Here is a 14,339-nt window from a genome sequence, read left to right on the forward strand (position 1 = left end):
GCCTGGGTTGCAGGCCAGTTCCCAGCGGGGGACTCACGAGAGGCAACCATACATTGATATTTCTCTCCCTCTCTCCATCCCTTCCTCTCTAAAGATAAATAAAATCTTAAAAAAAAAATAAATAGACTGCCTATCTAACTGAAGACTAAGACCTCTTTCTCTCGTCATTTATTTTTCCAGCAGTTTTAGAACAAGTGCTGTTTCTCTGGTTGAGCCCCAGGTGGGACAACTGAGTTGTGTCCAGAGTGACACTGCACGGACAACAAACCTGTAGCCACCAGGAACACAGTGCAGTGAGACTCAGCCCGAGGGGGAGGCAGAACTGAAGACGACAAGAACAGTGACAAGCACTTCACGCTTATTTCAGGCACATCATAAATTCTGTCACCCACACTACTTCAAAGTTACTTCTTTTATTTGCCAAGAATGTCCAGCTGAATCAGTAGACATCAAATATAAATGTGTTGTGGTTCTATTGTACTCAAGCCCTCCCATTAAGTTCTAAAATAGTTTTAACTTTTCTACAAAAAATCTTGTAGTTTGTTTTGATTGTAACCTTTTTCTTATTTAATTTTCAAAATACATAAAAGGAAACTGTGAGGTTTCACATTAACTTCTTTAATCATTTTTTCCTTCGATGAACATTTATTAAGTGCTTAACTATATGTAACAGCATCAGAAATTATTCTTATAATAAGCTAAGTGCCTCCTTATTTAGCATGGGCAGACAGTCTAAAAGTTCATCGTAGCCTAGCAGCTTATGAATCTGGTCTTATAATTAAGGTCAGCTAATCCAAGCCCCCCTGAAGGTGAATAGCAATTTATGTCATTTATATACAGACTGAACATTATCTTCAAAGATGAAAGGTAGGAAACATTTAACTTATTGGCACAGCTGGGTTAATATAGCCTTCTATTTGTCAGACTTTCTACTGGCTAAAAAAAGGGAAAAGAATGCTTATACCAAATAAAACATCTTGCTATCACTTTATTGACAGTAACAAAGTTTATAAATTCCGTCAATGTTCTCATTTTAGTTTTCTTCTACTAAAGAGTGTCCAGTTTAATTTTTACCTCTATACTGAAATAGCCTCTGTCCACATAGTCACCCAGAAAGAGGTAGCGTGTGTTACTAGGTGATCCTCCAACTTCAAACAACTTCATCAGGTCAAAGAATTGTCCATGGATGTCACCACACACTAGGAGAAAAAAGGCACAGGGTGAGGTAAAAAAGTATGTCCTAGGAGGACTTCTGCCAAGATGGAGGCATAGGTGGAAGCACTGCACCTTCTCGCACAACTAAGTCTAAAAACAACAAAGTTTTAGCAACAAAAACACAGCCAAACCACAGAAAATTGAACTACACGGAAGTCTGACAACAACAAACCCTTCAGCCAAACTGGTAAGAGGGGCAGAGCCAGCAGCAGAGTGGGGTTGGGCAGGAAAGATCCACCGGACCCACCTGGGCGCACAACCCAGGCATGCCGGCAGCCATGGGCAGATCCCAGGTGTGGAGAAGTGAGTGGACCCACTGAGGGCTCAAGGTGTTGGACCCACTGAGAGCTGATCGCGGTCACACATTAGCACACAGATAAACCGGTGAAGGAGCAAGCAGTGAGACGGACCGCACAGGCCCCAGCAGCAGGAAGCAGCAGAGGTAACCGCCATTGTCCCTCTCTGACCCCGCGCCCACATACAGTGGTCACAAACCAGTGACCTGGGTGGCCCTGCCCTGGTGAACAACTAAGGCTCTGCTCCTCACATGCAACAGGCACGAACAGATCAAAACATGGCTCAAGAACAACTGAGAGCCCCAGAGCCGATAAATCTAAGCGATCAAGAAAGTGCCAAACTTTCAGATGCACAGTTCAAAACACTGGTGATCAGGATGCTCACAGAACTGGTTGATTTTAGTCACAAATTAGAGAGGAACATATGAAGGCTAAACTAATTGAAATAAATGCAAAAACACAGGAAACCAATAGTAATGGAAAGGAAACTGGGACTCAAATCAATGGAGTGGACCAGAAGGAGGAAAAAAATGACCAAACAGAAAAGGATGAAGAAACAAGAATTCAAAAAAATGAGGAGAGGCTTAGGAACCTTCAGGACACCTTTAAACGTTCCAACATCTGAATTATAGGGGTTCCATAAGGGGAAGAAAAACAGCCACGAGTGGAACACTTATTTGAACAAATAAGAAAGGAAAACTTTCCCAATTTGGCAAAGGAAATAGACTTCCAGGAAATCCAGGAAACTCAGAGAGTACCAAAGAAGTTGGACCCAAGAAGGAACACACCAAGGCACATCATCATTACATTAGCCAAGATTAAAATGAAGGAGAGAATCCTAGAAGCAGCAAGAGATAAGGAGACAGTCACCTACCAAGGAGTTCCCATCAGACTGTCAGCTGATTTCTCAAAAGAGACCTTACAGGCAAGAAGGGGCTGGAAAGAAGTATTCCAAGTCATGAAATCCAAAGACCTACATCCAAGATTGCTCTATCCAGCAAAGCTTTCATTTAGAATCGAAGGGCAGATAAAGTGCTTCTCAGATAAGGTCAAGTTCAAGAAGTTCATTATCACCAAGCCCTTATTATATGAAATGTTAAAGGGACTTATCTAAGAAAAAGAAGATAAAAATATCAACAGTGAAAGGACAGCAAACTCACAGTTATTAAGAACCACACCTAAAACAAAAGCAAACTAAGAGGACAGCTAGATCAGGAGCAGAACCATAGAAATGAAGATCACATGGAGGGTTAGCAACAGGGGAGTGGGAGGAGGAGAAGGGGGGAGAAGGTACAGAAAATAAGTAGCATAGACAGTAGATAGAAAATAGATGGGGGGGCAAGAATAGCATGGGAAATATAGAATCTAAAGAACTTGAGACACGTGGTCATAAACTAAAGGGGGGAATGGTTGGGGAGGGGTGTGCAGGGTGGAGGGGAATGAAGGGGGGAAACAGAACAACTGTAATGGCATAATTAATAAAAATTTTTAAAATTTTTTAAAAAGTATGTCCTAGGAAAGAAAGGGCATCACATGAGTAAAGAGATCACAGTCTAACTTTGCGATCATGTTACTTTTTGACTGGGCTGCTCTGGGACTGCTGTCAGTCTATCAGCACGAACAGTCCTTCTGGAAATAACAGACACTTGGCACCGTATTTCTTCAGTGAACAAAAAAACACACTAAAAAATTCTCAGGCTGTGTGATCATGCCTAGAGAAATGACCACACATTTTAGTTGGTCATTAGCTCCAGTCGAAGCACCACAACACAAACACTTGTCCTACCCGTGATGGGAGCGTCTAGCTCTATCATCGTCTTCTCTTGTCTCAGGATGGCAGCCCCATCATTGATTATCTTTAGGGCTACTTCCTCTTCCAGTCGCCCTTCCTTCACCAAGTGGTTTTTCAGGACATCGATCTTAGGTTTCCCATTCTCAAATACCTCCTTCAGAGTAAGCCGTTGGGTTGGAGGGAAGGGGACAGCTAGAGAAAGAGAAAAACATAATTAAAAATACTTAAACGTACAGAGAACAACCATGAATGCATTTCGTTAATGTAACAAATTAAACCTAATATACCACCATGATTTCACACCCATACCACCAGACCTACATGGGAAAAATTCCAAAGTACTGTATATTATGAATGATTGGTTCTAATTTCTTTAAAGGTCACAGTTAAAGTCAGTCATTTAAAAGATATGTATATTTAGGTGTGTGTAAAGTATAATATTTTTCATATAAACATTAAAGACTTGCAGTTGATTCTACAAATAAGTGAAAAGGGACTAGATGATAGGAAGATTTTGTATCCCTGGAAAAGATGTTACAAATAAAACCTTGGTTACATAAAGGAAAAGAAATCACAGCACTAAAGGAGCATTTATTTCTTCTAAAGAACTGACCTAGGAAAACAGAAGTTTGTTCCAAAAGTTTGACTCCAGTCCCTTATCAGGAGAATCACAGTTGGAGGCTTTATTCTTAAAGAGAGTTACTTAAAATGTTACCAATAACAAGGCCACTAGAAGAAACATCCCTGAGAATCACTTGCTGTAACGACAGAGCATGTTCTTGAGAAGAATAGACATGGGAGGGCTCCTTGTGTTTTCTAATCTGGAAATGCAAACAACTACCTGCAGTGTATGCTAGATATAAAGTGTATATAAAACATCATGGTGAATTAGGAGCTTTAACAAAAAGTCTCTGACATTTTTTAAATTGGCTATCATCTTCGACTTACCTATGCTGTGATGCAGTCTATTTTACATTCCCTGTGATCTAATAGCCTCAAGTCTATAAACCACACATTTAAAAGGAAGGGGCTCATTTAAACTTGTGATTTGTTTTGTGTCTGGCGGTTCCACTTCTAACTTCATGGAAACATTATTAAGAACCAACTTGAGGGCTAGGTGAAAAAGGCATGGGGATTAAGAAGTACAAACGGGTAGTCACGGAACAGCCATGGGGATGCAGAGTGCAGCACAGGGACCATGTTCAGTAACATTGTAATAACTATGAATGGTGCCAGGGGGGTAGTAGAATTAATTATCAGGGGAATCACTCCATAAATTATTATAACTGTTTGACTACTATGCTGTATACCTAAAACTAATATAAATTAATACTAAATATCAACTATAATTGAAAAACATTTCTTTTAATTTAAACATCCTAAAAAAGAACCAAGATGAAATCTGCAGGCACTTAAAAATTTTTAGACTTGATCTAGCCATACCATTTTGTATTATTTACAAGTAAAGAAAGTTCTACAATAGGCTTCATCATATTCTTAGCTACCACTTGACTCATTTTGACGATTCAAAGCTCACTGAAAAAAATGATAGTAGCTACTGAACCAGGAAACGACGACGCTGAGACAGGAGATCATGTACAGCCCAGTCTACCCAGGACAGTCCCAGATTCCGACTGCTCTCCTGGCATGATTGTTAACGGTTCTCCCGTTCCCTCTCAAACTATTCCAGTTTGAAGGGTAAATAATTCTTTGTTATTTAGATGGATTATCAATATACTATTTTAATAGAACAATCTACTTCTGAAAACAAAAATAGACCCTGGATGGGTAGCTCAATTGGCTAAAGCGTTGTCCTGACACGCCAAGGTTGTGGGTTTGATCCCCAGTCAGGCACATATAAGAATCAACCAATGATTGTATAAGTTAGTGGAACAACAAAGCAACGTTTCCCTCCCTTTCTAAAATCAATCCATCAAATTAACTAATTAAAGTAAAACAAAAATAAAATATTATGATGAATCTTTTATTCATCTGGTTGAGTCTCCAAGATGGGGTGAAAGGTTAGTCCTGAATAGGTCTCCTTAAATTTTTACTAAAATTTAATGGTACTATAGTTGTGTTTAACAACAACAAAATATTTTATAGTTTAGAGATTCTTACTGAAATATTTTCAGATGGAATTATATGCTAGTTGATAAAATTTTATTAAGATAATGGGGGAATAGAATGAACAGTGTTACAGATGGCTGATGTTCACTTGGAAGGCACTAATACTTTTCTCTCTACCACTGTAATATATTTGAAATCTTTATAACAAAAAAAGTAGAAAGAATTACCAAAAAAAGAGTATAAGCTTTAGAGATATTTTCTTTGGACTCCACTTAATCGAATTCCTTGTAGATGACTTTAGAGAACCACCAGTACCCTGAAATCTTGAGCCAAAGAATAGAAAAATGGAAGATTTCACATACAATCATTCTCCTTTTTATACTTAATTTACCTCTTTAAACTCTTATTCTCCACCCTTTCCCAGTTTTGAAATAACCCCACAGAAAGTCTGCTTCTTTTTAATGTCCCACTTTGTAAATCAAAGAAATCGGTCAACAAACTAAAAACAACATGAAATAAGACAAAATCAAATATGTTGGAATCATCAAAAAAAGAGACAGTACTGGACAGTACTGGACACAGGAGATCCACAGATATTATTTAACTTCTACCAGCTGTATTGCTACCAATAAAACAATTTTCCTCCAGTTGTAATCAGAAGTTCAAAAACAGAAAACATAGTTTCCTTTATATCATGAAAGTTATGTAAGTACAGGTGACAACCACCTAAGGAGCTCCTGAGAGAGGAATCCAGAGATGTTTTTCTTTCTCTCAAACCCTTCACTTGTAATTTATTTAACACAAAACAAGTAAACAAGCCACTTAGTTAAATGAAAGCAAAAGCAAGGCTGAATTGAATCAAGGGGGATTATGCCCGGCTAAGAGAACTGGGACAGAGCTGAGCCAGGAACACGGCCAGGAATTTGGATTGGCTTGGGACATATTAACAGAAAGCTTCAGAGGAGTCCTAGATTTCTAGGTTAGGGTGAATAGAATCAGTATCTGTGAAATCAGAAAATATGAATCTTCAAGTTTAAAGGAGTGGGTCCTACCTCACCTCAAGTTACTCCTGGCTAAGTATAGAAGCCCTGAATTCTATCTCCCTTCTTTTAATAGATAGTTCTATCAAGAGTTGAGGTTGGTTCATAGAAGAGTGGCAACAGCCACCACAGTCCTGAGGAGACTAAAGGAAATCCAGCTAAGTTTAATCACAAAAGGAAACAGCAGAACTTTTCCGAATGAATCTTTAAATTTCCATTTTAAAAAATATGCCCCAGATACAGAGTAACCACCTGTCTATGTATGCCTATTGTGATATGCCAAGTTTATTTTGTCCTGATATAATTAGTAGTAGTGCCCCCCTCACTCTCAAGTAGCCTGTTTTGAATGACCTATCTCGTAAAGTAGAACCAACAAATTTTGATGTTTAGGCCTCAGATGTCTGAATAAGAACCTCTGAGGAGCCTGCATTTGCATCTTAACAGGTGCCCTAAGCAATTCTTGTACAATTAAAATGGTGTTAGAGTAAAGCAGGATAATGGTTAAAGGAAATTCTAAGTAAAGACACAACTAATCTCAGATATCAGCACCTCTTTTTACCACTCATCACATAGTCACAGTTGCCCAGTCTTCATGTCCTTTGTCAGAGTACCTACTGTGGCCATGTGCATACATGGAGTTTGGAATTTCTGAGGGGAGAAAAATAAGACTATAGAGTAGTGCCTTGTAAACGATCTATGGGAACTCCCCACCCACAATCTGTTAAAACCAATACTTTGTAAAAAGTAATAAAAATAAATTAGTAGAAAAATGATCACATGCATAAATTATTTGTCAATGTCAAATTGCTATAAAAGCTTTTAAATGCTCAATTTCCATATTATTGCACTTAGTAACAATTAGTGGATGGACCTGACACAGAGACCACACTTTTAGTAACACTGGTGTTGATAAACACGGATTTGGGGGAACAAGCAAAGGACTACAGTCAAAACTTGGATACTCTGGAAGTTTGGAGGTGTTAGTAAATCTAATGGACACAAAAGATGATGTTTGACTGACTCCACTACTCACCTCACAATGAATGATAACCTTGTGCTAAGAACCCAAATTCCTGACAAGTTCATTTCCAACTATCTTTAATGGCACACAGAATGACACTGATAACAAATACAACCTAAACACTTTAACTCTGCAGGCAGATAAACAAGCTGAAGTTTTAGCCTCTAACATCTTATGAACTATAACACAGAGGTTGTTACTTGCAGCCTTTCTTCTGTGGCTGTACGTTGCCTCTTTATTCCATTTATAACGTTGTCATTTCCTTTGGATAGATTCCCAGAAGTGGAATTGCTGAATCATAAGGCAGTTCCATTTTTAATTTTTTGAGGTATCTCCATACTGCTTTCTACAGTGGCTGCACCAGCCTGCATTCCACCAACAGTGCACAAAGGTTCCCTTTCTCCACATCCTCACCAGCACTTGTTGTTTGTTGGTTTATTGATGACAGCCATTCTGACAGGTGTGAGGTGATAGCTCACTGTGATTTTAATTTGCATTTCTCTAATGATTACTGCCTCTGAGCACCTTTTCATATGCCTGCTGACCATCTGTATGTCCTCTTTGGAGAAGTGTCTATTTGGGTACTGTGCTCATTTTTAAATTGGATTGTTTGTTTTTATGGAGTTGAGTTTTGTAAGTTCTTTATAAATTTTGGATACTAACCAAGGACATGCATCTTAAGAGAAAGCCACGAGGAACTTGTATCCTCTTTACATCAGAGCCTCACAAGCCACACAACACTATTCCCACCACACTTAACTGGTTGGAGCACTCACAGCCTGCCAAGTGCAAGGGGAGAGGGAGTAGACTCCACCTACTGAAGCAACAACATTCTGTGAAAGCATGTGAGACTTGAAATATTGCTGTGGCCATTTCTTGAAAACAGAATCTGTTAATACTTTCTATATTTAGAAGAAGATAAAGCCAAGTCATCAATGCCTCGAATAATACCTTTAAATCAGAGCCCATTTTAAGTGGGCCATTCTGTATTTTCCAAGCTATTACCAAATAAGAATATTAACCACTACAGGAAAACATTAGATTATTCTCAAATGCTTCAAAATAATTGAGGATGCCACACTGAAATTGTGTACACTAAATATTTTCTGACTTGCCAGCTGTCAAAACAAAATAAGAACTCATGATTTTTCCTATTAAATAAACAAAAGGGATAAAAATGCAAAAAATGAACTACTGATGTAAAGCATGTATTTTAGAAACACTTGACCCAAAATAAAATGTAGTTTCCATTGGAAAGTGACCAGTAACTCCTGATTACACTAGCTCTTAACTTCTAAAATACATACGAAAATAACAAAATAAAAGTTCTCACTATAAAAACTATAAATGATTGACAAGAATTCATCAAGTCTCTTCAAGAATTCATTCAAGTAATTTTTAAAAAGATGTTATGTTTTTATTTTTAGAGAAAGGGGAAAGGAGGGAGAAAGAGACAGAGAGAAACATCAGTGTTTGGTTGCCTCTCACGTGGCCCCACCCAGGCCTGTGCCTTGACTGGGAATTGAACTGGTGACCCTGTGGTTCGCAGCCTTCATTCAATCCACTGAGCTACACCAGCCAGGACTCATTCAAGTAATTTTATTGAAAGCTGCTACTATGTGCTAGGCACTGGTCTATGTGCTAGTAATAGAGTTTTGATCAAGATAAATATCTTAAGGCTTAAATCATAAAATATTTCCTTCTAAATACCATAATTTAGTCACTTATAATTCATTTAACCAATATCCAATTTTTGGAAATCTCAGTTATTGTTACATAGTTTGCCATTACAATATCTGTAACAGACTTTATTTTCCAAAAATGGCTACAAAAATATGTTCCACTCTGTGTACGCATCTGCAATGTGACACTGCTTCTCCTCTATCAAGAAGTGGAGTCTAATTCCTCTCCCCTAGAATCCAAGCTAGCCTTAGTGACTTGCTGTTAACCAATACATTTCAGCAGAAGTGACTGACTCTCAGCTTCCACCCTGGCCTCCCGGAATGCTTGCCCTCTGCAATGGCAGGTGCTCCCATTGATAATCCCAGTAGAGCCAAGCTTTGGATGACCTCAGCCCACGGACATTCACTTTATTCAAGTTCAAGTTAACACTACAAATATTGGGTTGGCTAAAAAGTCCATATGGCTTTTTCAGTAAATTAAAAGACACATTTTTCATTTTCACCAATCACTTTATTGACTTGGATATTTTAAGTATGTCGGCTACCTCCTACATGATATAATGTTGATTTTTCTCAACTAATGTCTCAATTGATCACTACGGACTTCAACTGGCCTACCTGACCGTGCAGCATTGTCCAGTGAGAAATCTTCAGCACACAACTTCACAAACCACTTGGACACATTCAATCAGTCACAGCAAGTCACTTCATTACTTCTCCATACACTGCACAAACTTCCTTTTGCCTTTCAGTTGTGTTTTTACCTTTATTGAAGTAATAAAGCATAATATGTTGAAAATGTTGCATATTTTCTTCCATCTTTAATACTAAAATGCCTACACAATTTTGATAAGTCTTTTTTAATGTACACTGACATGACAGCTGTCACAATACAATCTAACAAAATTGTTCTGAATGAAGTTAAAGAGAACTCAAGCACTATTAGAGTACATCTTACAGAAAAACCAAATGAACTTTCTGGCCAACCCAATATTTATGAGCACTTACTATGTGGCAAACACTAAATAGGTTCTTGGGATCATCAGTTTAAAAAAAAATTCTGCATAGGAAGGGAAAAAGAATGCTATCCCAAAGATGCAATGAAAGAGCGAAGCACTAATAATGAAAGATTTGAAAGACATTTTTATAAAGCTAACAAAAATAAAAAACTAGAACATGGCCTCTATGTAATAGCAACATAAGGCACTGATGAGATGAAAGGATGGACAGTTCAGAAAGGGAGGAACTGCTGGGAGAGAGCAAAGAGCAGAAATCAAACTGCTAAAAATAGAATATGTAACATAGAAGACAAACTGGAGAAGTACTTTCAGAATGCCAAGGAAAAGGACACATACAAAAATAACGAGAGATGACATACAGAGAATAGAGGATGGAGCCAAAATAAGAGTTAATGATATTCCGGAGGAAATAAACTAGAACCAAGGTGACAGAAAGTACTCAAAATAAATCGAGTAACTTTTCTGAGCTAGAAAGGTTTGTTTAAACTAATTAAATTGGATTTCTGTGTTTCAAGAAAAACTAATCGAGAGTCACATTCTTAAAAATATTTTGAATTACAAGGATAAAGAAAAAACTTAATTCACACTGGTCTTACAGGTTTTTTCTGAAATAGTACCCTTTTAACATCACTGTTATAACATGTATAGAACTCTACGGAGAAAAGGTTGTGACCTGTAAATTTTGTGCCCAGCCCATAAAATACACCATGGGTGAAGGTTATAGAAAAATATCCACAGAATCAAAGGGACTACCTCAACACTTCAGTTAATGTTCTATTTCTTTACTTGGATGCTGGTTATATAAGTGTGTTCCCTTTGTGAAAAATTCATCAAGCTGTGTATTAAGAATTTGTGCACTTTTGTATATTTAACAGAATAGGAAAGAGAGAGAGAAAGAAAGAAATAAAGGAGAGAAAGAGAAAGGAAGGAAGGAAGGGAGCGAGGGAGGGAGGAGAAAGTACTCCCTTGTCTGTCTAAATTGATTGACTCTCTAAGGGCTCCTGACAGCTGAATGTTTAAGGTATCTTATATATTACTATTATATTTAATGGACCATTATGATACCAGAGTGAGAAACCTCAGTCTACCAATGTTTCGACAGAGAGCTACTACTGCACTGAGCTCCAATGTCCGTCTGCGTCTTCAGCTGAGACGGTCTGGCACGATAGTTAGTATAAGGCCAGAAAAGGTGAGAGGAGGCACACGGCACCCTGTTTTACTTTTTAAGTTCCTCTAAAACCGCTTTTCAAAGCATTTTCTTCTGAGCTGCTGTTCCCCATAGGGAGGCCAGAGCCATAGGTGTCTTGTCTCAAGAACAAGAGGTATTAAGAAGAGCCAAGGGAACCACTGACTCCCTTGGTCCACTTAGGGAGTGACAGACAATGGAGTTCTTTCTTTTTTTACTATTCCATTAAATATTGATTATAAACCTTCATATACATGTACAAATACATATATGCACACATACATACATGTGTAAAAATTTAAAAATAAAAGGCACATTTATAATCTAAAACACTCATATAGAATCAGTGAAGTCATTTTCAAAGGTTAGGATACAAAAAAACTACTAGGTGACAAATAATATGTCAAATAACTTATTTTATATCTACAAGTGTTTCAGTGTTAACTCCACTTAAAAATAGGTCCATACAGCATGTTCTAAACTATAACTAAGCAATGTGTTAGAAAAGGAAGTAAGGAAATATACCTAAGTATTAGTTCCAGGTAACGGAATTGCAAATTATTTTATTCTTTCTATTTTTCTATTTTTTAACTTTCTCCAATGACCCTATATTATTTTTATAATAGAAAAAATATGTTAAGAAGTCAGTACAATTATTTTATCTACTACATAATAATAATAATATTTCTTTTAAGCAAACAATAAAAATTGAGAGAAAATGATAAAAGCATAAACAAGTATATTTGGACTATCGATGTTCCATTTTTTTCAAATTTTATAAACTTCATTAATTAAAAGAAAAATAACAAATGCCAAGGGTAAAAAGAAGGCAATTACACTGGCAATAACTTTCCATATGTTAATCAGTTTTATAAATAAATAAAACTTTTCTCAGATCAGCAGAGCTGACTCTTAATAATATTAAAAATTTCAACCTCGCATTTAAGTTACACCTATAAACAACCAGGAGTTACTAAGACAACACAGAGGAAACTCTGTGGCTTATGATTCAAAACATGAAAGATACATATGGTAGACAGGAAGAAGACACTCCCTGGCCCATTCTACACACACACCTCTCAGTTAGTCCATCAAACAATAATATGGGTACTGCTGTGACACAAGTCTGCAAACATAATTAAGCTCCCCAATCAGTTAACCTTAAAATAGGGAGATTATCCAGGTGGGTCTGACAGGAGACCTTTAAATCTAGATCTAGAGATCAGATTTGTAGGATTTCAGAGATTTGAAATATGAGAGGGATTCAAAGTGCAAGTTCTCCATGATTGACTTGAAGACAGAAGGCACCACAAAGCAAGGGATGCAGGCAGCCTCTAGGAGCTGGGAGTGGTCCCTGGTTGATGGCCAGCAAAAAAAGGTAGGGACTTCAATCCTACCACCCCAAAGAACTGCCAACAACCTTTAAGAACAGATTCTTCCCCCAGATCTTCCACGTGAAGAAGTGCCCAGTGGGCACTTTGATTTCTGTCTTTGAAGCCTTGAGCAGAGAAGCCCATGCTGGAACTATACTCTGACTCACAGAACTATGTGCTAAAAAATGGAATTTATAAAAAATATTTTAATCCTGGCATATGAGGATGATGCTCTAAGCAACTGAGCTACCCGGCCAGGGGAAAAAATGGTATTGTTTTAAGATAATGCTTGTAGTAATTTGTTGCACAGCAACAGAAAACTAATACAGATTTTTATAGTCAAAGTTTTTGACTATAAAAATTCTAGTAGACAGTTTTATTATTCCTAAGGTTTTTCAACAATTACAAATACACTTTTATATACACAAGAAACTAACACCAGCTACCTCTTATAATTGAAACAAAAGTGATAACCTTTGTATTTATTTTATTTAAATTTTTTATTGATTATGCTGTTACAGTTGTTCTATTCCCCCTTTCATTCCCCTCCACCCTACCCCCCATCCCCACCATTACCCCCCCTTTAGTTTATGATCATGTGTCTCAAGTCCTTTAGATTCTATATTTCCCATGCTATTCTTGCCCCCCCATCTATTTTCTATCTACTGTCTATGCTACTTATTTTCTGTACCTTCTCCCCCCTTCTCCTCCTCCCACTCCCCTGTTGCTAACCCTCCATGAGATCTTCATTTCTGTTTCCACTCCTGATCTAGCTGTCCTTTTAGTTTGCTTTTGTTTTAGGTGTGGTTGTTAATAATTGTGAGTTTGCTGTCCTTTCACTGTTCATGTTTCTTTAACTTCTTTTTCTTAGATAAGTCCCTTTAACATTTCATATAATAAGGGCTTGGTGATGATGAACTCCTTGAATTTGATCTTATCTGAGAAGCACCTTATCTGTCCTTCCATTCTAAATGAAAGTTTTGCTGGATAGAGCAATCTTGGTTGTAGGTCTTTGGATTTCATGACTTGGAATACTTCTTTCCAGCCCCTTCTTGCCTGTAAGGTCTCTTTTGAGAAATCAGCTGACAGTCTGATGGGGACTCCTTTGTAGGTGACTGTCCCCTTAGCTCTTGCTGCTTCTAGGATTCTCTCCTTCATTTTAATTTTGGCTAATGTAATTATGATGTGCCTTGGTGTGTTCCTTCTTGGGTCCCACTTCTTTGGGACTCTCTGAGCTTCCTGGATTTCCTGGAAGTCTATTTCCTTTGCCAGATTGGGGGAATTCTCCTTTATTATTTGTTCAAATAAGTTTTCCACTGGTGGCTGTGCCTTTCCCCCTTCTGGTACCCCTATAATTCGGATGTTGGAGCGTTTAAAGATGTCCTGGAGGTTCCTAAGACTCTCCTCATTTCTTTGAATTCTTGCTTCTTGACTCTTTTCTGTTTGGCCATTATTTGCTTTCTTCTGGTCCACTCCATTGATTTGAGTCCGTTTCCTTTTCATTGCTATTGGTGCCCTGTGCAATTCCATTCATTTCAATTAGTTTCGCCTTCATATATTTGTCTAATTTGTGGCTATAATCAACCAGTTCTGTGAGGATCCTGATGACCAGTGTTTTAAACTGTGCGTCTGAGAGTTTTGCTAT

At 37.7% G+C, this 14,339-nt stretch overlaps 1 protein-coding gene across 5 annotated transcripts in view; it reads right to left on the reverse strand.

Annotated features, from left to right (window-relative positions):
• Positions 1-14,339, reverse strand: part of PPP3CC (protein phosphatase 3 catalytic subunit gamma) — an 87,510-nt gene that overhangs the window by 47,884 nt on the left and 25,287 nt on the right. For all 5 annotated transcript variants that reach the window (XM_053668071.1, XM_053668073.1, XM_053668070.1 and 2 more), the window contains exons 2-3: positions 3,298-3,495; positions 1,075-1,199 (exon numbers count right to left, since the gene is read on the reverse strand). In XM_053668071.1, the coding sequence (XP_053524046.1) occupies positions 1,075-1,199; positions 3,298-3,495 (323 nt within the window). The remainder of the gene's footprint in view (positions 1-1,074; positions 1,200-3,297; positions 3,496-14,339) is intronic.

The sequence above is a fragment of the Artibeus jamaicensis genome, unplaced genomic scaffold (assembly GCF_021234435.1).
Source record: "Artibeus jamaicensis isolate MK-2021 breed Jamaican fruit bat unplaced genomic scaffold, CSHL_Jam_final contig_477, whole genome shotgun sequence".
NCBI lineage: Eukaryota > Metazoa > Chordata > Mammalia > Chiroptera > Phyllostomidae > Artibeus > Artibeus jamaicensis.